The 24137-nt window shown below is 33.5% G+C and overlaps 1 protein-coding gene across 9 annotated transcripts in view; it reads right to left on the bottom strand.

The window, feature by feature from the left end:
- The window catches only part of LOC112453171 (potassium voltage-gated channel protein Shal), a 193360-nt gene that overhangs the window by 100288 nt on the left and 68935 nt on the right, over positions 1-24137 (bottom strand). For all 9 annotated transcript variants that reach the window (XM_025013773.1, XM_025013771.1, XM_025013770.1 and 6 more), the window contains exon 2: positions 2643-2805. In XM_025013773.1, coding sequence (XP_024869541.1) covers positions 2643-2805 — 163 coding nt within the window. The remainder of the gene's footprint in view (positions 1-2642; positions 2806-24137) is intronic.

Below are 24137 nucleotides of genomic sequence, written 5' to 3'. Positions count from 1 at the left end.
TTTTATATATTCTTTACATTAAATATATCTAAAAGATCGCGACTAAGTTTTTAATAAATAGCAGAACAATAAGTAATATTAACCAAATGAATATTCTCGAAACACAAAAATGCCCCTACATGATAAATAATGTAAAATATACAATCTAATACAGTGACAAACACACTATAGCGCGGCACGGCACTAACACGAGAGTACTGACGTTTGTTTGCTGAACGAGGGCAATGGAGGGTTAATGTTTAGATAGCGCAAATGACAATATCTGGAAATCTACCCATCTTTCTGCAACATCTGGTTAATTTCTTAGTTCTCAAGAAATTGCGCCCTGAAAAAGTTTTGCTCGACGGTACAATTTTGCAAGTTAGAGTGAATTATATCGTTCGATTTATAACTGCAACGTAAATCCTTTTTACTCGCAACATGGTACATTTTTGCAAAATCGAGCGTACAGGCAAGATTTAAGGCAGCGCGCAGCTGACTTCTTCCTTCAGCTGAGCGTGACTCTATCCCTCTTCTGCAGATCGATCCGAACGAGTCGTCGATGTCTCCTTAAATCGTTGCAAGTGTGCCGGGCGTGAGCAAAGTAGACGCATAAGCGTACACGTGCGGGAATAAATCGTCCATTCGCGCGGGAGAGATTTAAAAGATCTCGCCTTTCGAAATAAATCTTGCACGCGCGCACACACACACACACACACACACACACACACACACACACGCCCGCGAGTCTTGTAAAAATATCGCGCGCCAGTGGATGATATTCTGCATGAGAGGATACAAGAGCTAGACGCGGCGTCTCACGGGAAGATATTCGAGGCGATGATTTTGCCATTTTCTTCTCTTTATTTTTCGAAACGAATTCGGCCAGAATTCTTTTTACGGATCGATCGATGCGCCGCCGAAATGTCGACGCTAAAAATGGTAATCGTGTCACAGGAGGGAAACGAGTGTGCGAGAATGACTGTCCTTATTTCATCGTGATACTATAAGAGAGACTTTTAAGGAGCTCGGAAAAAGATGCCTCTTCTTTTCGATATTTATAAAAAAGAATTAAATTATTTAAATAATAATTAACGACATCTAACGTGACAGTATTAATTTAACTATGAAAACCTAATTTTCAAAAATCTACTTAACTTATTTTAAATCAAGTATTGTTTATAAAAAAATTTTTTATATAGGTACTATAACATTTTAATATTACTAACAAATTGTTATATTAATTTTCAATCAAGAATGCGTACTTTAATTAACCTCTTACTTTTTGGAAACTATAAGCTTGAGAAAATAATATAATAATAAAGGTAAAGAAAATAACAAAAGTTTTAACGTCTTCATCCGAAAGGAATAACTTGTTTTCCTTTCTTGATGACATCAGTTTGTGAAATGCTCGGTTAAATGGTCGTAAACTGTGCCACGGGGACGAAGTTACAAGCTACACGTGGGTGAGAATAAATCGTCCGACTTCTGGAAACGACGACGCGAAACGAGCTAACGTGTCATCGACTGCAACCCGACTAGGGACCACCACTTCCTCCCTATAATGGAAGAAATATCTTTCGAAACGTCGATATTGGGAGGATACGAAAATGGCGACGGGAGAGTTCCTCACCTTTTATACGAGAATGTCGACCGCGAAAATACGTTCCGCGATCGCAGCCACGTCATTCTCGATATTGTTGCATGAAAATCAACTCGCAGTGAGTTGCAAATTTCTACGATTTAAGATTGTTCTATTTTATCTCTCCGTTTTACGAAAAGATTTAGAATATAAATCTCGCTACTTGGTACACGTCATCACGCATTGCAGGCAACAAAATTTAAATAAAATTTATATTTTGTTGCCTAAATAGATATTTCTTAACATTATTTCTTTCTCTCCGCGCGATATATTGTCGTGCGTCGGCATTATTTCAAAGCGTCTTGTATTCTAGAAAGCAATTTTTATTAATAATATATTCCGCAATTTTTTCTTATTACAGTAGCAGTCACGCGACATAATAAAACAACGGGAGAAAAGCTCGGTTGCTCTGCCTCGCTCGCGACTTTGTTACGAGAACGGCCTTGAGCTAGCGAAGCGAGTTTTCTAGTCCGAAGACAGCATCCAGAAGTATCGATATCCATTGTACCAGAATAAAATGTACACTCGACCGCGCGAATAGTGACGAGGCTATTTGTAGATGCGCATCGTACACGTGAAAAAGAGGCACACATTTCAAGAGACATCCTACATAAAATTGTAATGGATACATATCAATCTAAGATGTAATAATTAAACGCGAAAGACATGTTAAATTAATACAGGATTGTGTGATACTGACTTCATATATGATAGATTTCTTCTGCCACAAATTTTTTCTTCAGAATTAACAAATAGTTAATTTTACCGATTTTGCGTGAACTATAGAATCAACTTTTCTTCTACATTTTACACGATTTTTCAAATTTTTCCATTTTACCATTCGATATCTTAATAACCAAAAGTTTCGAATAAAAATTACGTTAAAGTTTATTTCAAAATTGAAAGATGATTGATGCTCTATCATTTATTTTTAACTCTGCTTTTCAAGTTGCAAAAAATTGTCCTGTTATTAAATTTTATACAAGTAATGTAATATATTTTTGAAGTATCTTGCACTCACCCTTTGCGCCTTCCGCTTATCAGCACGTTGGTTTTGATGATATATTCTGCTGAAGTTGCTGACGATTACAGGTACCGGTAAAGCGATCACTAGGACGCCGCTCAAGGAGCATACACCCCCGACGACTTTCCCCGCAATCGTTTTCGGAACCATGTCACCGTAGCTGAAACAAGCAGAAAAATATTTGTTAAAGCAACAATTCCATGACCGTACAAGTACCGTACAAGTGCTAATTGACCTTCCTCAATCTTTTTCTAATTGCATATGTGTGCAGTAAAGCGTGTTTACATTGATATGCTGTCCAAATTTTACAAGATTCTTAAGAAAATGAGTTTACGGACGTACTACCTTAAAATACAATATTTTAATAATAAAATCACATGACTCAATACGAGATGTCATTCCATAAATCTCGTAAAGTAAAAATTACTGCTAAACACAAAAAAATACCAAATTTTTATAATTTATCCTCTTCACAATGTATCTTCCTTTGTAATTATCAAAACATTTAGAAAATTAGACATATTTAACAAACATGGAATAATCAAATATCTCGAGAGTAACAGCCATGTAATAATTTATAAATTCTCCCCAAATTCCAAAATTTAAGGATCATGATAAATTCTCGAACATAAACAGTTCTTTATACATTCTAAACTTTAGTACAACTATATTATGGACTACAAAATTTAGAGAAAAATAAAAAAAAAAATTCGTAAAATTTAAAAACTAAATAAACAATTTCAAGATGCAACAATGTTATGGTTTCCAATTTGAACATGCATATTAGAAGTCAAGGATTCCGATAGTCACCATTTCTGTTGTATGCTTAAACCCCAAGATTCATGAATCCCAGGATTTGCATATTCTACAATCCAATGTATTTCACAGTTCAAAGATTTCCAAACTCGTCGGATCACATTCATTTCGAGATACCGCATAATAATTCCAGGCGAATGTCGCGCCTCGCGCGACGAACATTCATTCGCGAAACATTATTATGAGCATTGTTGGCGACACAAAACAGTATAGCAGCTTAGACAAACGATCCGGCCAAATGTTCAGAAGACACGATGGAATTATGCATTCCCCCGACATCGTCGCCCGCGGGAGCACACATCGTGGCGAGGGAAATGGGAGAGCGTGGATAATTCACCGAGTACTTGAAGAATTCAGCCGTAAAGGATACGCTCGTCCTCGTTTCCCAGTCGCGCGAATGTCCGTCCGTAAAACTTTTTCTTGGCTACACGTGGCTTGCTACGTGGTCGATCATTTCCCGCAAGGTTTCCCAGTCTAGCTTCTTTACATATTTACTGCATATCGAGTGGCGCAAATACGCGGCCGTGTAAAATGCGCGGATATTTGTTCAATTTTCTTTCGTGGACGACGCGCTTGAACATATTTGCGTTCCGTTAAAATTGACGATAAGGTGATAAGAATTGTTTTTTAGAATCTACATTGCTTCTTTTTATCAGCTAATTTTACTATTGAGATAATTGAATAATGAAAATTTATATCATAATTCGAAATATTTGTCGAAATCGAATAGAAATAAAAGATGATATTCGCAAAAGAATTATTATTCACCCAGTGTGAATTGTAAATTTAAATCATATTTGCCATTCGCATAGTGACGTATATATTTTTTGAATAAAAGTAAAAATATTTACGAGGTCTACGTTATTTTCGGTCACTTTGATGGTATTCGTCTAAAAAGAATAAATGATTCAAGATATTCCTTACGAATTTGCTCCCCACTGACGAGCCCTCTTTGTGCCTCAATAACTTTTCATATGCGAAATATTTTCAACCGACATTTCCAAATATTACCTCATCTTTTTATGCCGACTACTATATATTCCGCAATTCGTCGCGTACGTCAGCATTTGCCGCTGGTTTCATCCACGACGTATATCTTCCGTTCAAGCAGAACGAAACCTGCAGGTGCGACAGCCTACAGTTAGTGACGTCTGAGTTCAAGCAAGGACGCGATAATGGAAAGAATTGAGCGAGACAATGGTATCTTTAAAGGAAACCATTGCGATTGACAGGAAAATATTTCGTGCAGTTATTTATTTATTGTAAAAATACCAGGATACAATCAAATCCTACAGAGGACCGCTGTTTAGAATATACAGAAAATGCACCCAATTAGCATTTCCATCAACTGCGACTCAGATCGCTATTAATTGTAATTAGTAACAATTTTATTGCAATTATGTACCCCGTGACAACGTTTAATTCGAATTTGACTTTGACTTTGTTTCTATTGCGTGTCGTATTGTTCACCGGCGATGACTATATTTTTCAATGTTTCTAATGTAAACTCCAACAGTTATTATTTTTATTTTTATACTTTTATTATTATGTAACTTTGAATGTAATGCTACCTTATACCCTGAGGAAGACCAAGTAAGATCGAAACGTTGGCTTGATAATTAAAATTTAAATTTTATATATAGTTTTTTATCAACATCCTAATATTGCTCGGGATATCGGCCGTAATATTACTTAGCTTTATTGTAAAAGTTTATACTTTTACATTATCGGATATAAACTCAAATTTTTTAATTGTAATGCGAGAAACCGTAACTAAAGAAATTACTACAGAAATGCAGATATAGAAAAATACATATATTGAAAATATAATAATTTTCATAATAATTATTAAAAAAAAAATTAGAATTCTAGAATATAAGAAATTGAACTTCTAAACTTCATAAGAGAAATAAAATTTCTGATTACTCTAATTTAACTATAGAATTGTTGATTTAAGGATTGAGAATAGGAAAGGGGTAGAGAGTATCAAGAATTTTATACCATAAAACTGTCCTTGCAAAGCATTCTTACAATTCAAGCATTCTTGAGTTTTAGCACTCTAAAGCTTGAATTGTCTATAAATTTACAAAATATGTCAAAACCAAAAATTAATCAGGGATTTTATAGATGCAACAAATAATTGTATGAAAAGTTATATCATGTATAAAATTCACTCTTAAAGGTTTCACATGATTATATTTAGAATACACTATATGACATTTTTCAAATATTAAAAAATTCCGGAAGAAAAGAGGATGCCGGTACACTTAAAGCTCGCCACGACAATTAGTACAAAAAGAGTGACGCATTATTACTGGGGAAACCAGAAACTACGTTATACTGTGCACAATGGCGATCGTTTATTCTGCCGACATGCCTCACTCGAAAGATCAAAAGAAGGCGCGCGCGGAAAAGAGAGAGCGCCGATGGAGCCGAGGGGATAAAATGAAGTGTAATGGATCGCACTCGACAGCTATAGATCGTTCCTTTTTCCAGCGAATTTCTCGGGCCGCACGCAATTTCGGCTCGTGACGAAGGGAGCAAGAGTAAAAGGAAGTTCTATTCTGCAAACGACGTGGAATCTGAGGAAAAAAATGTTTTTTTTAGAAATGATCGATTGCTCAATATCCTGCGCGATATATCGCAAAATTTATCATTTATTAAATCTTAAATTATTGAGAAAAAAATATGTATGCTTTAAACTTAAAACATACTCTATCTATAATAATAAAAAAAATATTTACTAATTCAGTTAAAGAATACATTGTTCCCGGGCTAGACGATTCTAGATAATTAAAATATCTACGTTGAAAAATTTAACAATTTATATTACGCATATGCGATGTATTACAATTGATTAAACTTACGTTATACAAAATATCAAATTATTAAAACCATAAGATTTTATATCACAAAAATAAAGGATCACAGAATAAGCTTTATTACAAAAATTAAATTCGATACTTCGTCAAATTTATTGACTAATGTTATATATGATTAAACATTTCATAAAGTATTTATAGTTAAATATAATTTTACGGAAACATACGATTTATTATAAACTCTCTTTATATATAAAAATAAAAATAAATACTTGAACTGTTGGAATTATCATATTCCATCGTGTCCAACGAATATATGAGCTTTGTCCTTCTCTTGCAATTATAAATGTAGATATAATACATAAAAATGTAATATTTACTTATTCATCAAGCATTTATTCGATTTTGCGTATATCTAACAATAAAAGCAAGTAAAAGATTCTTTTTTTACTATTTTTATTCACTGGACATAACGCAAATTTTTATAAATGTATAGGTAGGACTTGGTTAGAGGGAGCGTGTGTGAATGGTAGCGGTGAAAGTGCGTTGTGTGATTTTAGCTTTGTTTCTGGGTTTAAAGATTAGTATGGGGCAAGTAGGAATATTGGAAAGATAGGGTGTAAGCAGGGGATGCGATGATAATGAAGGGAGATAGTTGGACGCAAGTAGAAAAAAGTTATATAAAAGTATTTAGAGACCGTGGTAGGATGAGGTTATGGTGACGAGTCGGTTGGGCGGTATAGGCGGGAAAGGTATGTAGGTAAAGTAGGGAAGGTTTCGATCGATTGTAAAGATGATTGTATGGTAAATGATTAGCTAAGGAGCCTTCGGTCGTGAATTAAGTATAGGTTAAGTAGATAGTTAAAAAGATGACAGGTTGAACTCTGAACTCAGAACACATGTGAATCTTAGTTTGGGACAGGAAATATTGGACAAGAATAAGAAAAGGAAAAGAGGTAAAGGATAGAAAACAGAGGAGAGGACAAGAGGCAGGTGAAAGAAGTGCTGTTATAGAAGAGGCTATACGAAACAAGGGAGGATTAAATGTGAAGAGGATTATCGAAGAAGGAAGAAAATCTCTCGAGTTCCGTGTCAATGGAGTTGGAAAGAAGAAAGGTGAAATAAAGCTAGAACACAAGGATGGGCGGGCCTAGAGGCGTTCCAGGAAATGGAAAGTAAAAGAAGATAAGCATAGCTGAGGAAAGGTTAAGCCTACGATAAAGAAGAGATGTCATGAAAAGAAGAAAGGTATAGGAAAGCGTATTCCTGGCGTATTCCTGGAACAAGGACTGGCGAAACCTGTCTGCGTTGTAGGAAAGGAAAGGTAAAAGAAGGTGGACACGCAAGGCTTGTTTAAAGGATGCAGCAGTTTTCTGGAAATATTAGAATCTCTGAATGGCACGGAGGCGAATCCAGGTATATTAATTATGCAACGGTAGATAGGAGGCATGAGAAGATAACTAGAGAACGAACGTGCGAGGAGGAAATATATGTTGCTTCGGTGAGAACGAGAGAAGAAGAGCTGGGAGGAAATTTACTAGGACCGAATAAGAAGCAGTGTAGAGGATTTTGGCAAATAATGAAGAGGAACGGAGCGATTCGAGAGCACGGAAGTGATGCTATTGGAAGAAGAAAAAAGAGGAGGCAAGGGCATATATAGGGAGGTGTGATGAGTTCGGAAGGACTGGGGATATAGGATAGCATTAGTTAGATAGCAAGAGATTTGTTATTAGTCATAAGTTTATTATATGTATTGTAAGATGAGAGAGTTGCGTCAATATTTGAAGGTAAAGGTAAAGAATTATTAATATATTAAGATATGGTTGAAAAACAGGAAATAGTTGTAATATTAAGGTAAAGGTAGGGATAAAGAAAAAGTAGGATGTAAGGAAGGTTATTTTAGAAACAAAGAGAGATATGCGTCTAAAGGAGATTTGGGAAGAATTTAAGGAAATATAGGGAATATTAGTTGTTGCGCGTTGCGGTTAAAAGGTATGTGTTTGTGTATAGGTGTATAATGTCCGTTTCTTGGCTTGATACTGCCGAAGCGGACTAAGTCAAGTATTTCTGAGTTTAGGTTGTGAGTTTAACGTGTAAATAATAGGCTTAGGCGTGTTGGGGTTTAATTAAAGGATGGTTTTTCTAGAAGAAAATAAAAAGTACGGAATAAGGAATTAACAATGTCACGCGTTAGGTTAAAAAAGTTGGTATGAGTGTGTTTAAGGTATATTGTAAACCAAGTCCATTTCATGGCTTTGTATAGCTGAAATTAAATAAATCTATCTATAAATGTATAGGTACATACGATATTCTCTCTCTAATAAACAAACAATATTGTTAAACACGAGAAAGCGAGGTAGGGCAAAAGACAACGCGGTACTGTGTCTTGGGACTAGTTTAAAGATATTCGTTATTAGTAACAGATTCGCCGTCGAAGTAATCTTTTCGCTCGCTTGAAAAGATGGATTTGTCATCTAGAGATGAGTATTCTTATGCGAGACCAGATATTTAATTATTTCACGTCTTTTTTATTAAAATACAACATTTTCTCTTTTTAAACATATATTTAAAAAAAAGTTTTATATTAAATTTTGTACAAAAAACTTTCAAAATTACTTTCTTATTAGTTGAATATTTATATATTTTTTGTATCTTTCTGATCTTTCAGAAACTACACGTGTATTCGATATCAGTTTAAAATTGTGTGTGAATGTGGATTTTGATAATAGAATTCTTGAAGGAAAACCGATTTTGACTATAGAAGCGAAAACTTCATGTAAAGAAGATAGTGAAAATATATTTGTAACAATATAAATTATCTTACCAATAATTTGTCTTTTTCGAAGAGATGAACAGTTCTTTGAGTCGTAATTAATATCGCGACTGTATAAATTGCCTGATACTTATGTATATACCTTATACCTTTATTCTTATTAACTTTATTTTTTTCTCTTTTTTTTATGTTTTTTTTTCTTTCTTTTTCCTGTTTCTTCCTTTTCTGAGTAAACTAACTGTTTTTATTTAGATTATTTTATACAGTTTTACTTGGATGTTTTAAATACATATTTCATTTTTCGTATTAAAATGCAGAAGAGTGTAATTGTATGTCCTCGTATTTTCTCTTTCTTCGCAATGTTCTCACGTGACTACTACTTGTGTACATTATAAATGAGCGCGTAGCACCGTTCTCGTGACGAAACGAGTTAAGGAAGACGACGGCGTTCACAGTTTGCGCGAACTTTGCTAATTCGCAAAACTTTTGTATTCGGAAGATATACCTGTTGTGACGAAGGTTTTATCTTCGTTCCAAACCAATATAACTCTTGCGAGTTAAGGTTCGTTATAACGTATGATGTGAATTAATTGCACATTTATTTCTTTCTTATGGTAATGTTTTAAAATTTGTATAGAAACTTCCTTTGAACTTCTATATATAATCAGCTAAAGATTAAAACTGGAATATCGGACGAAGAATTCTACGAGAGAGAAAGAGAAAAAAAAGGAAAGAGAGTCCTCGTATAAAAGTTTTAACGCGCTTATTTAAGTTTGAGTTAACTTCAAAATTTGATTAATCTTTTAGATACGAATGCCGGATATTTCATCCTTTTTCTTTTATTTGCGGATTTTTTGATAAATCTAGATTGGAGCTTCTTCTCTCAGTAATTAATGAGGTTAAAACTCCAGTAGCTTTGAAGCTAGAGATTATTATAAGATTTTTACAAATTAAACTTTAGAGCTATATAAACTGATAACAAAATGCTTTAGATAATTTATGTAATTGCATTAATCTTTGTATAATGTTAAATAGATTTTGAGTAGTATGTTAATTTGAGGCTTAGTTATGAAGATATTTAAAACTGAATAGTCATTATAGGAAGATTGATTTTGAATTGTTACAATTGAAATTGGCTAAATTGAACACTCATGATAGATTTATGGAACATACATTGTACGTTTGGATCACATGTACATTGACAGTCGCGTTTGTGACTTAACTATGGATTCGGTCTGATCTTTATCTGTATGAAATACCAACTTAGTCCCAGGTAGTTGCTCGGCGACCGCCCAAGGCGCGCTTGCCTAAAAATAGATCACTAAATTCTACGTTTTCGTCGGTTCTAAACTCTCTGCCGTCGCGTGTCCCGACTACATTGACAAGTAAGAAAAATTAGTCGCTCGACCATCGGCTCGACCTAAGAGCGTTTGCCTTGAACTCGTGCGACCTGCAATTTCTAATTCCTAACGCTCGATATTTGTCTATTTTAAGCGTACGATATTATTGTAAAGTGAAATAAGTTAGTAATTGTGCTTTGTAACAAATTTATTTATTTTTAGAATATGTAAATGACTAATTAAGAGAAATTTACGCTACGAAATGTTTAATACTAGTTAGATATTAATATACCAATGTATTTATATTTACTGGTTTAACTATTTACAGAATGGTTTTCCTGTTCAATTTTTATTGATGTTTATTTTACATTTTTTAGATTTCTGTGCCAAAAGGCACAGGTCTGAACGTTTTGATGCCTGGATTCAAGAAAAAAATTAATGATAATACTTACATTTTTTCTCAAGAAGCACAGATAGCATCATCAGCAGTACATATTATAGTCGGTTTATTAAAAAATGTGTACATAAGTCGAGGAAATTTACATATCAACGTTTGGGTCGAAAGAAAGTATGTCAAGTAAAGTAGAAAAAATCTTCAGAAAAGTATGAATATACTGCAGAAACTGAAACAGTACAACGATTTTGTTGGTAATATGTCAACATAAAGAATTGTCAATTTCGTGTGTTCCTTTATCTTATTTCTAAAATATTTATAAAATGATATCTGTGTGTGTAGACGCAGGTGTAATTCCGCCAAACATACCGGAATTTTTTGTTTGGGTAACAGCATTTATTCTTAGGCTTAACTAATACTTTAATTATTTTTAATTGTTTATACCTCACTTGTTTACTGAGAAACAGATTTACCCGTGTAGAAGGTACTCCCCACGGAAGATAGTCATGTAAGAAAAAAAATTATTCAATCGATAAATAACTAGCGTGAGAAATTGTTAAATAAATAAAAGGTGCGAGAAAGGAGGAAGATCGATAACACGCAGCATATTACGTGCGCGAAAGTCGATAGGGCGAGCATCAGGTGAGATCCCGCTAGGACGAGTTTCATGGTCGCTGTAAAAGTCCGTGAGAAACGTAAATCAGGGTCGAGAAACGGGCCCGGGGGGCCATAAGGCGCGGGAAAATTATTGTCGACCGAGAAAAACCGAGCTCGGGCGAAAGTTCGCGTGACCCGCAATTCCAGGTTGACTTTCACTTTTTTTGTATGGGTGCTTTTTATAGACCAAATTGTCGTTTACGTCTTTATGTTATGCGACAGAAGAGATTTATAAAATAATGTGTAACTGGCAAAGCAATATATAACTAGATAAGCCTAATATAGATTGTATTATATAGAAAATTACTTAAGTAAAGAAACTATAAACCAATCTAGTCTCTAAAAGCTATGTAATTGATTTAATAATATTATTATTTAACGATATATTAGCAGCGATATTTGTGCGAGAAATTATGTATATCACATTTAAAAGCGTTATCTTATAGGTGTATACCATATATATTTGCCGTTTATTACCAATACAATTTATTCTTAATTTATTTTTTATTCTCTGGTAACAAAATTGTCAATTTACTTCCTAAGACATTATCATGAGCCAGTGCCGTAACTAGAGCGGTGCCGTTGGTGCCCCCGCACCGGGCACAAGCTTCAGGGGGGCGCAGTCAAGACGATAAAATAAAAGAAGTTTAAAAAAAAAATGTAATTCTTCCTCCATGAGCTTAAGCTTTATGGCCGCTTTAAGCCGATGTCGCATTAGTTCCGCGAACGCTACTAAACAATTGAAACTCACGCGAAAAGTTGGATCTCGAACCCCCCGAGGGCGCACCGCCGCGCCGGGTAGCCAGATCTTGATTTCTCCGCGAAATCTATGACATAGGTTTGCCGTGCCACCACCAGCGTCATGACAGTTTGCCACTAATATTGTTACTGCTCGTATAATATGTATATCAATATATTTTATCTTACCCTTAAATAACATAAAGGTATTAAGTATACTTATAATAACTCGCTGGACAATTTGCAATATTTAAATTTTGCTCTAATTGCTGTTTTGTTTGCTTTAAACTTGACCACATAATTGTTCTATGCCTCCTAAACGCCCATCTGGAGCTGAGTTTCGGAAGAGAAAGCGGGATAAAGAAAATGAGGATATAAAAATGTCAAAAGTTTTGATTAGCTGGACAAAGGCCGATCTGAATGTATCCAAAAATTGTCCAAGCAACTCTCACATGGGTAATATAAAAACTGGCGACATAGTAGATAAAATATGTCAAGAACCAGAACCTACCACATCACATCATGATCAAACAAACGAGACCGAACCTTTAGATACAACTAATTTAGATTTAGACGATTCTATTTCGCAAGACGGAAGTCCTGAAATCCCCAAAGCTTTGCAACCAGATAATACATCCGCCTCTCTTGATAAAAATGATCCAGGATCATGGTTTCCGCTGAATGATTCTATTCGCAGTTTTCTTATAGAACAAGGCCCTGACCAAGGAAAAAAGTCAAACTTTTCACTTTTCGAAACTACTAACAATAAAAAATTTAGCAAGAAATGGTTTAAAAGAAAACTAGCTAATGGCCAATTTATAGAACGAATGTGGTTAATTTACAGTAAAAAAAGAGAGGCTATTTCCCTTGCATTCTCTTTAACTCATCATGGCCGTCAAATCCCGCAATATCATCACTCACTAATCCAGCGCGAGGTTTTAACGACTGGCGACATTTAAGTCCTAGAATTCCTGACCATGAGAACTCCATCCTACACCGTGAAAACTATATTAAATGGAAAACTTTGGAAAAAGGTTTACGATCTAAATCTTCAATTGATGCCTCTCTTCAAATGGCAATAGATCAAGAAAAGGAGAAATGGCGACATATACTAAGAGTTCACATTGATATTATTATGTTTTGCGCAGAGAATAATTTAGCTCTAAGAGGATCTAATGAAAAAATAGGTGAACTAGGTTCAGGAATACTTTTAAGTGCTGTTAATATGATAGAAAAATATGATCTAAAGTTGAAAACGCATATCGATGCTCATAAAAAAGGAAGCACATTTTATTTCTCTCCATTAATCCAAAACGAATTAATTGGTTTAATGGGGACTAAAGTTAAAACACAAATTATTAAAAAAATAAAAATTGCCAAGTACGTTTTTATTCTATTTGATTGTACCCCAGATGTATCACATCAAGAACAAATGTCTCAAATTTTAAGATACGTAAAAGTTTTTAACGGAAAGGTTAGCATAGAAGAACGTTTTATAGACTTTATTTACTCTCATAAAAAAAACAGATGATGGATTATTCAATGAAATTTTACAAAAGTTGAAAGCAGACGGGTTAGATATTGCAAATGTTCAAGGGCAGGGTTATGATAATAGAAGTAACATGAGTGGAAAATACAACGGCGTTCAAGCTAAAGTTCAACAAATTAACGAATATGCACGATTTGTACCATGCGCAGCACACAGTTTAAATCTAGCTGGCGTAAATGCTGCTAGTGTTACATCAGACATGGTAACATTTTTTGGCATTGTCCAAAGATTATTTACCTTTTTTTCTGGGTCGACTCTACGTTGGGAAGTTTTAATGAAAAATATTAATATATCTTTGAAATGTACCGCTGATACAAGGTGGTCGTCCAAAGCAAATGCAGTGAATGCTTTATATTTTATATACTCAGCTCCCACAAGTTGTCACTGCTTTAAACGTTTCGTCTTCTAGTACTTTTAATGTAGAAACCGTTGCAACAGCTAAACTTCTTTTAACAAATATTAATTTTAAATTTGTACATACATTGCAAGTATGGGCACGAATTTTGACAGCTATTGATAGAGTAAATAGAAATTTACAATTAAAAAATGTCACAATAAACACGGCTGCAAAAATAATACAGGGATTGACTAAACAAATTCAAAACTTTTTAGAGATGAAAATTTTGAGAAAATCTTTCATGAAGCGTTAAAATTAAGTAAAAAGATAAGAATAGAGAGTGATTTCGTAGAAAAAAGAAGACAAGCAAAAAAAACAGGATACACATTACAATATAACACCTAAAGAAAATTTAAAAATTAATATTTTTCAAGTAATAGACACTTTAATAACTCATTTTCAATGGAGATTTGAAAAACTTAATAATATTGCTGCAAATTTTAATTTTTTATCTATTCAGAGTTTAAAGAACATTTCTATTGAAATTCTAAAAAAAACAAGCGGCAGATTTAACACTTAATTACAAACACGACATAAATGGAGCAGAATTTATAAGTGAATTAGAAACTTTAAAATTTCAAGCGCACACACTTTTTGCTGACTACGAATCCACAAGTTCCTTAGACTTGCTTCAGGGACTCCATTAATTTTCATTAGTGGAAACTTGTCCAAATGTCGATATATAGCTTTAAGAATATTTTTAACGCTGTCTGTTACTGTAGCTTCATGCAAACGGAGTTTTAGCAAATTAAAGTTCATCAAAACATATTTAAGATCTTCTATGGGGCAGCAAAAACTGACAAATATGGGCATTTTGTCCATAGAAAATTCGGTTGCAAGACAACTTAATTGTGAGAATATTATTGACGAGTTTGCATCGCGTAAGGCTCGTAAAGTTTCGTTGTAAAAGAATTGATATATTTTAATATTTATTATTTTTGCTTGTTTAATGACTTAATATTTTATTATTTGTTTTGCACTAAAAACTCTTTATTTAGTTTAAGAATATTTAGTCATGGAACTCATGGATATCAATTATCCATAATATATTGCAATGTTTATACATTTTAAAAAATAATTGGTTAATTTATTTGTTTATTATAATTATAATAAATATATAATAAAAAATGTGTGATAATAATAATAAATATAATAATAAATAATAATAAAAATAATAAATAAATTTATTTACAGCAAATAACCGTCTTTTTTAATTCAAACGTTCAATTTTTTATTATAGGGTAGTATTAGGGATTAGTATTAGGAATAGGGATATATAAGTATTAGGAAAAGGAGGGGCGCAAAATGTAGAGCTTGCACCGGGCGCAACGCAGGCTAGATACCAGTACGTCCAAATTCATGTATTAAATCACGTCAAAATGTTCTTTAATTTTTGATACAGTCAATTTGTAAGTATCTAAAATTTAATTTTCTCATGTTACGTATTAATCAAAACTTTTGCGTAGTACAGAAAAAATATTTACTTACTACTATAAGACATAGCTATGTGAAAATAATATTTATATTTAAAAAATCAAAAATAAAATTTTTGGTGATAAATAAAAGATGACTATAATATATTATAAATAAGTATATCATCCGTATTGCAAACTATTATACATATATAAAATACTAAACAGAATAAAGGTACATAATAATTAGAATTAATTTATTTGAATAACTCTAGGATAAAAATTATTAGCTAACAATTTAAATATTACAAATAAAAGGAATCTTTTATTTGCATTTATAACAATATTTCTAATTATTAATTAAAAATTATTTAGCACTAAATTGCATAAATAAACAACAGCATAAATTAAGAGTTTCTAAGGAGGCAGTTAGAAAGAAATGACGAGTGAGGTTAACCGAAAAATAGAGTTATCCAACATAGAAGAAATTGGCCCTTAGTCTAAAAAGAAAGACTTTTAATCAGTGCGTACTACCAGTCCTTACGTATAGAGCAGAAACGTTAACCCTCACTAAAGCATCTGTAAGGAAACAACACAATGCAGAATGGAAAGAGGCATGATTGGTTTAACTCTAAAAGACAGAGTCAGAAACGAGGAAGTACGTAGAAGAACGGGCGTTCAGGACATTATAAAGCGCATTGCAAGGCTGAAGTGGAACTGGGCGGGTCATATAGCAAGATTAAAGGACGGTAAATGGAAGAAGATCATTAAATGGAGATCAAAAGGCGATAAGCGAAATCGAGGAAGATCACCATCTCAATGGACAGATGATCTTAAAAAAATCTCGACAAACTGGATTGAAACTGCTCAGAATAGACAAAAATGGAAACACCTTGAGGAGGCCTGTGTTCAACGGCGGTCGAGAATGACAGGCTAATGATGATGATTTGATTTGTTGTAATTGTGCTTTACGTTGCTTAAATAATACACATAATGATAAAAATTATTGCAGTACTAGTCGCAGTATTAATCGCAAAAAGAAAATTAAACGTCACACACTTACATAAGAAGATACATTTTTCGTAAATTCTTACAGTCAGCGAGGGCATTATTACCCTGAGGTGTAAGATGACTTGCTTTTTTTATATAAGATAAATATCATAGCAATAGAATTACCTAGTCTTTACAAGTCTTAAATTGTCTATACTGGTTAAGAAACTTATTATCTTAAAAAAAACTGTCCGCATTATCGTGTAGTGATGGACTGTTTCTATTATTATGACGGTGTACAATAATCTGTATATTATTTAGATTTAGCCAAATCGTAATCAAAATCGAATTAATTGCTTTGTTTGTAATGTAGCAGCAATACCTCGGCTGTATCACCAACCGATATTGCCTTCATTGACTGGATCACCAACCGATCTTGCCTTCATTGGCTGGATCACCAACCGATCTTGCCTTCATTGGCTGGATAACCAACCGATCTTGCCTTCATTGGCTGGATCACCAACCGATCTTGCCTTCATTGGCTGGATCACCAACCGATCTTGCTTTCATTGGCTGGATTATCAACCGATCTTGTCTTCATTAGCTATCACCAATCTTGAAACTCTGCCATTGTGTCACACCGGAGAGTACGAGATCAAATGGCAATATAATGTCAGTGAGGGTAATATGTTTATGGTACGCATGCTTAAATAAAAATAAAACTTTTTTTCGACGGTGAACACGCTGGCCAAGTTTGATCTCGATCCGTGCATTAGTTTCGTAGGTGGCCATATTGCCATATTAATATTGCCATATATCAAACCAGGCTACGCTCACACACACATACGTAGAATGGTACATACGCACACAATAACATTGCTCACGTGCGGATATACACAAAGAATAGAATTTTCGAATGAGGCACTATTATTGACCTTTGACCTTACGTATCTCGGAAACTGTCCATTCTTTGACCTCGGGCCCATTATGACTTTTGATCAGGACGACATGAACTCTACATCGTACCAAATTTTTAGCAAATTCGACGGATGGCCAATTTTCCCTGTGATGTGTGCGGGGTCCTTTACGGAAGTTAAAGCTATTACAAACATTTTTCTAAAAATTAGGAACCTTTGATCTGCGCTATAAAGCTGGGTCTAATCAACCAAATCTTAAAGAATTATATATGAAATAGAGGTAGAAAAGACTAAAGAATATAATAAAATTAGAAATAGATCAATATCTCCAAATTTGCGGAACAACCACAAACATTTCTACCAAAATTCTAAATTTTATTTAAAAAAAACTGCTTTACCGTTCATCGCCAAATTCAATCCTAACCTTCCTTACATAATACTCTATCGATTAAAAAAAATACATCCCGATATCTAAAAAATTACAGAAGTTAGAGCATAAACAAAAAAAAGAATACACAAAAAAATCCCTAACAATAATTTTGCATTGGTTGTTATAACTATTATTACGATTTTTCCTTCAAGTAATGGATAGTTTAGTTAGTTAATAATAACACGAAAGGAGGCGATGAGAGCCGTACATGCTTTTACAGAATCGCTTTTCTGATGTTTTTCAGTCATTGAATACGAATTTATAGCTACAAACACGTATTTTTGAAAGAAAGTACCATAAAATCATTCAAACTATCCTGTCGGTCTCAGAGCGACAGATTTTGGCGCTACTGAAGCGACAGTTTTTTTCACGTGAATCAAGTGACATTTCTGCAGTTTGGTCGGCCATATTGAATCCGCCATTTTAAATTTCCAAATTTCGACTTTATATTCGGAATCAGCGACCTTGAAAATCCCCTAGTACCGAGTTTCATCCGAATCAAGTGACATTTCTGCATTACGGGCGGCCATATTTAATCCATTTTAAATTTCTAAATTTCGACTTCACATTCGAAATTAGCGACCTCGAAAACCCCCTAGTACCGAGTTTCATCCAAATCAAGTGACATTTCTGCATTACGGGCGGCCATATTTAATCCGCCATTTTAAATTTCCAAATTTAGACTTCAGATTCGACAAAAACCCCCTAGTTTTAATCAAGTGACATTTCTGCATTACGGGCGGCCATATTTAATCCGCCATTTTGAATTTCTAACTTTTTACTTCACATTCGAAATTAGCGACCTCGAAAACCCCCTAGTACCGAGTTTCATCCGAATCAAGTGACATTTCTGCATTACAGCCATATTTAATCCGCCATTTTGAATTTTCCGCAAACGCCATATGACCTTTGAAAGTACATGGGAGTACGAACATTTTAAGCCCTAAAACGATTTTTTTGGTCGTGACAAATTTTGGGGATCGTCATTTTCCGGATGAAATGTGATATTTAATGGGGTTAATGGTCTCCCTATTGACCGCCATTTTGAATTTTCCGCAAGCGCCATGTGACCTTCGAAAGTACATGAGAGTACGAACATTTTGAGCCCAGGAACGATTTTTTTGGTCGTGACAAATTTCGGGCATAGCTCTGTCTCAGTTGACATGGAATGTCCTATATATATATATATATAACTTAATCTGCATTAATATATAAATGGACATTATAGAAGCGGTATTCGTAATTTGAACCAAGATCATTTTATTTGTTAGGGTTTTGTGGCACGTTTTCCTCTGTCTGAACCTCTTTCTCGTTTTTGTAAGAAACTTCTTCTTTCTTCATAAAAAAATTTTGATATTTTAAGAAATCATAGATTAACATAAATGACCCCATTACGATCAAAAATATTATTTTATCCCTGGGTTTCTTTAGACTCGCTACAACTGCTGTGGCTGTTTCTGTAAAGTATGCCGGCATATAGGATTAGCCCGATTAGCCGCAACAGGCGTAGTAGCCGCATACATGTATAATGAGGTTATCGCCGCACATATAATTATCAGAATTATAAACATAAGTGTCTTGTGAAACATTTTATTTCTTTCAGAAACTCTCAAAAACATCAAAGCGGTGGTACGGCAGTGGCGAACACAACGTGACTCAACGACTGACTGATTTCAAAATCCTACTACTTCTGTAGTAATTTACGATAATTCATTCGTTTACGCGGAATATTTAAGTATAATATAGAATAAATATAATATAAGAAAAAAATGTATTAATATAACTATGTATATAAATTTATCCCCTTTTGTAAAATCTTTTAAGCTCAAAGAAAGCTTTTGTGTGTATCATATTGTATAACTATAATATCGAAAATATATCATAAGAAAGAAACGTTCTTAAGAAAGAAAACTCACAAAGTCGCAAGATGCAAAATGTCTCATTTAACGTCGCTAAAAAAAGTATTAAATTGTTTTATTTTCCAATACCGAAGAAAAAACTATGAATCAGACAAATAACGTGGCCTTATATATCGCGGCTGCAGCTGTGCAAAACCAATAACACGATTCCACCAACGCGACAAAATATTCCACGATTTCGAAAAACGTACAAATGTTATATGACACTATTTTATCGGCTTAGTGAATTCTAAAATGCATTTCCATGAGAACGTGAAAACAATGTTTTTCAAGGTTGTTTTCATAACGGACTCTTCAAAAAAAAAAAAAAAAAAAAAAATAAGATCAATTACACTAATTATGACACTACGTTAGAGTAATTATAACATTGTGATATTTTCTAACTATATCGATTTAAGTCATATCTACGATATGAATAACCGTTATCTTAACAATTTTCATGTAATATCCTTAATTATCATTGAAAATAATTCAGAATCATAATTGTCTCGATTAACATCACATATATTTCGCAGAAAGTGAAAATATATGAGTCGATATTAAGTATTTTGAATGACTTAACAAAAGATATTAAATCTAGTATACTCATGTAACCACATTCCGATATTTTAATAAATTTTAAAGCTTAAACAAAGTTGAAGTATGGATTCTTAGTAAAACTCGTTCGTTTGCGAACATACTATACCTTTGATTTACGTCGACGGTCATGAATACAGCAAAAGGTTCTAACACGAGATCTATGCATCACCAGTTCATCGCGTCGCAGCTACCTCGCATGGTCGCACACTTTTCTTGCTTTGCGCCATTGTTTAGTAGTCACAGTGACCCACTTCTTTTTCAAACAATATTCCTGAGATAAAAAGATGTAAGAAAGCATGTAACAAAAAATTTCAAAATTTTCATGTTTATACAATATTTGTTTCTTATAATTTTTTACTTCATTACAATAACCCAGTTAAAAAAATATAAATAAATTTGTTTTGATTGTATGTCAGAAACAATCTTTAACGCATACTCGCAATTTTTTCAATAAAAAATTTTACCTATATGCAATTCTAACAACCACACCTTTTTTTACCTAATTTTATATCAATCCAAATAATATTAAAATTGTTGTTATATATAAACATATATAATATTACAAGTACTATGTAAATATGTCAGCAACTCTCCGAGTACCTACATGGGTCTGGAAAACCTGAATAGACGAATTAAAGATGAGACGGGTTAAAGGTTAAATATATGACATATGCATTTGTCTCACTTTTATATGTAAAAAAGTACAATAAAGAGCAGTTAAAAATAACAAACCTAACATCCCAGGTAGCAAGCACTCGTCATTTTGACGTCAATATTTGGTCATAATTGGTCAGTAACGTCATTCGTCGATTAAGTGACGTATATTTAACGTCATGTTTTAATACGTCAAAAAGACTTTGTAAAATGACATTATATAGACGTTTAATTGACTACCCAGGTAGCAGACAGTCGTCATAATGACGTGATTCTTACGTCATTTTATGACGCATGTTACGTCATTTATTCCTAAAGTTTAACGTAAAAATGACATTTTTCACAGTATTTTTCACAGGAATATTCCTACATTTATAAAGTGTTTCGTAACTTTATGAACGACGTGGTGAATTTATGGTATAAGTGGATCTAGTTGCGTGTGTAATTATAGTTTTATGACAACTATTTCATGCAGTGTTATAACTATCAAAAAGATATCATTACAAGATTTTTGAACACTTTAAAGATGTACCTGTTATAGACAAGTACAGTTAATAAGGAAGCATCAGGGTGAGAAGATCGTCACTGTCCACTGGATCATCGAAGTCAAGCGACTCGGGCGCGGTACTGTGCTAGGATGGGTGACCGCCTTGAGAGCGGCTATACGCACATGGCATGTAACGAAACAGTTAAAAAAGCTTTTTTTTTTTAAATTAAAAAAAAGAACATTTTTTTGTAAACGTTTATCAAGTAGACATTTTAAAATTTTAATTTCATAAAAAACATTTCTAGAAACCGGTATGTCGTACATTAGACCTATTTTTGCCGTCAATAAAACGTCAGAAAATGACGTCGTTGGGATGTGACTTAGGACCGTGAAAAATACGTCATTTTTACGTTAAACTTTAGGAATAAATGACGTAACATACGTCATAATATGACGTTAGAATCACGTCATTATGACGACTGTCTGCTACCTGGGATGGTTTTACTTTCCGAACATGGATACACGTATATTGACAGATACCAGATACAATTTTTTTTTACTTCACATACGTACTCGTGTGTAGTAAAAATAGTCAAGATTTTCTTGTTTTTCTTCGTACACGATAATCGTTAACTGAGGTGAGCGCATTTGACTACCTTTAACGAATTTGTATTTGCTTCCGAGGCAAATGATACTGTTTGATAGAGGAGGAAAAAGCGGAAATCGATCGGCTACAAGAACTGTTTGCTCTTCATTGCCAACGTTTACAGAAACTATTCAATGCACGTACGCTAATCGATAATTGTATGAGCTAGTGGTTTCAAATCAGAAGCAATCAACGCATATTCGAGACTTATGTGTTTATACAATAATTTAAAATAATATGAAAAGATCTGTTAAATAAGAAAAGAGAAAAAAGAAGAAAAAGAGGAATAATTTATTTTACTTACTTCTTAAGAAAAATGTGATCTATAATAATTTAACAATGTGCCAATGGTCAGGCTGGGGAAAGATCATTATCGATTGTAAGGATTTGGGTACGTTCTTGAGGATGTTCTACCTATACAATCCCTGATGTTAGAAAGGATTATCGTTAACAATTTAAATACGGTTTTTTGTCATTTAAATAATTAAGTAGTATTGTTTAAACAATTAAAAAAAATATTTTTAGCAAAAAGTTTTGAAACTTAAAATACAATATCAATAATGTATGTTTTACATATAAAAAAAGTATTAGAAATATCTCACTGTTTTTATTTATCCATAAGTGATATAATGTTAATTTCATCAACTTTAAACTTAAATAACTCTTAAATCGTTTATTATTAGATCACTTACAAAGTGTTTTTAATTTAATTTAAAAAAAACATCTCAAAATTTCATCTATTTCTGAATATATATTTAAAATACCTTCAATATACATCCTTAAAATCGTTATAACTCAGCAACCGTTCAGTGGATTTGGTTCAACTTTTTTGCAGCACATCAGGAAGACTAATCTCATAAATTTTTATCGACTTCTCACTGTTTTTAAGATTATAGATTAGAACATCTTTAGAAACCGCCTTGTAAACTCTGAGGGGACACAATAAATTTTATCTAATAATTTAACAATAATTTATAATTAGAGTCAATCTTCTTTATATATAATTTCTAATGTGTAAAAAGTGACATATATTTAAAAGTAAATTGAGTATAAATTATGTATAAAGCACTCATCCATAGCATAACGGAGATCGCGAGAACATTAATTTGTAATTGTTATGCCGTTGATGATGGCTCAATGCGGAGCCGAAACGTTCGGACAAATGTAAGACAATTTAAATAAATTGATTTATTACGCATAAATAACCGCGTTGACTCTCATGGCCAGATTAATCTATTGTTTCATTATCGAGAGTCCTAATTAATTGATTTGAATTATGTATAAGTTATCTTTTTTTCTTTCCTCTGTATCAAAACTTTTATGAATCCTATGTTTATATTTCCGTTATGAATGTATGTGACATATTTTTGACAGGCTAAAACAAAAGTAGAAATCGTTTCTAATATGTCTATAAATGCACATATGCGTATTTAACCTAAGAATTACATTTTACAAACAAGATAAATAAACTCACAAATTGCTGCACAAATAAATTTTACATGCAACAATCATTAAGCTTACAACCGAAATCCCATCGCAAATTATCGATGATATTGATGGTTACTACGTTGGCATAAAAAGACGCGCGCGTTTGCACACAATTCGACTACTGTGTGTAAACCCCAATACCGGTCAACAACTGGTCAACTCGATCACAGACAAACGAATCTAAATTTACAACAAAACGATCAACCGCAACATCGCGTCGCCCGGCACCCGACTGGCACTATATCTTCATCAAATAACCGAACGACATTTTCGGGCCACCCGGTACATCAGGTAAGCTCCGCGGACGGCCCCTCGTTACCAAGATGCAACGTGCTATTAAAAGACGAACCACTGGCTTTCCACATTGGCCGCGAAGTGTTCGCGCGCCTTGTCTGAAAATAAAGTGCATTCTCGCCCCGAGTCGCGAGACGCGTCCGTCGTAATAACTTAAATGACGAAGGCGTAGTCGAAGACGAATACGACG

This window comes from Temnothorax curvispinosus, unplaced genomic scaffold (assembly GCF_003070985.1).
Source record: "Temnothorax curvispinosus isolate PA1 unplaced genomic scaffold, ASM307098v1 QBEX01004104.1, whole genome shotgun sequence".
Lineage (NCBI taxonomy): Eukaryota > Metazoa > Arthropoda > Insecta > Hymenoptera > Formicidae > Temnothorax > Temnothorax curvispinosus.
Note: the sequence above shows the minus strand (reverse complement) of the source record. Positions and strands in the feature narration are given on the sequence as shown.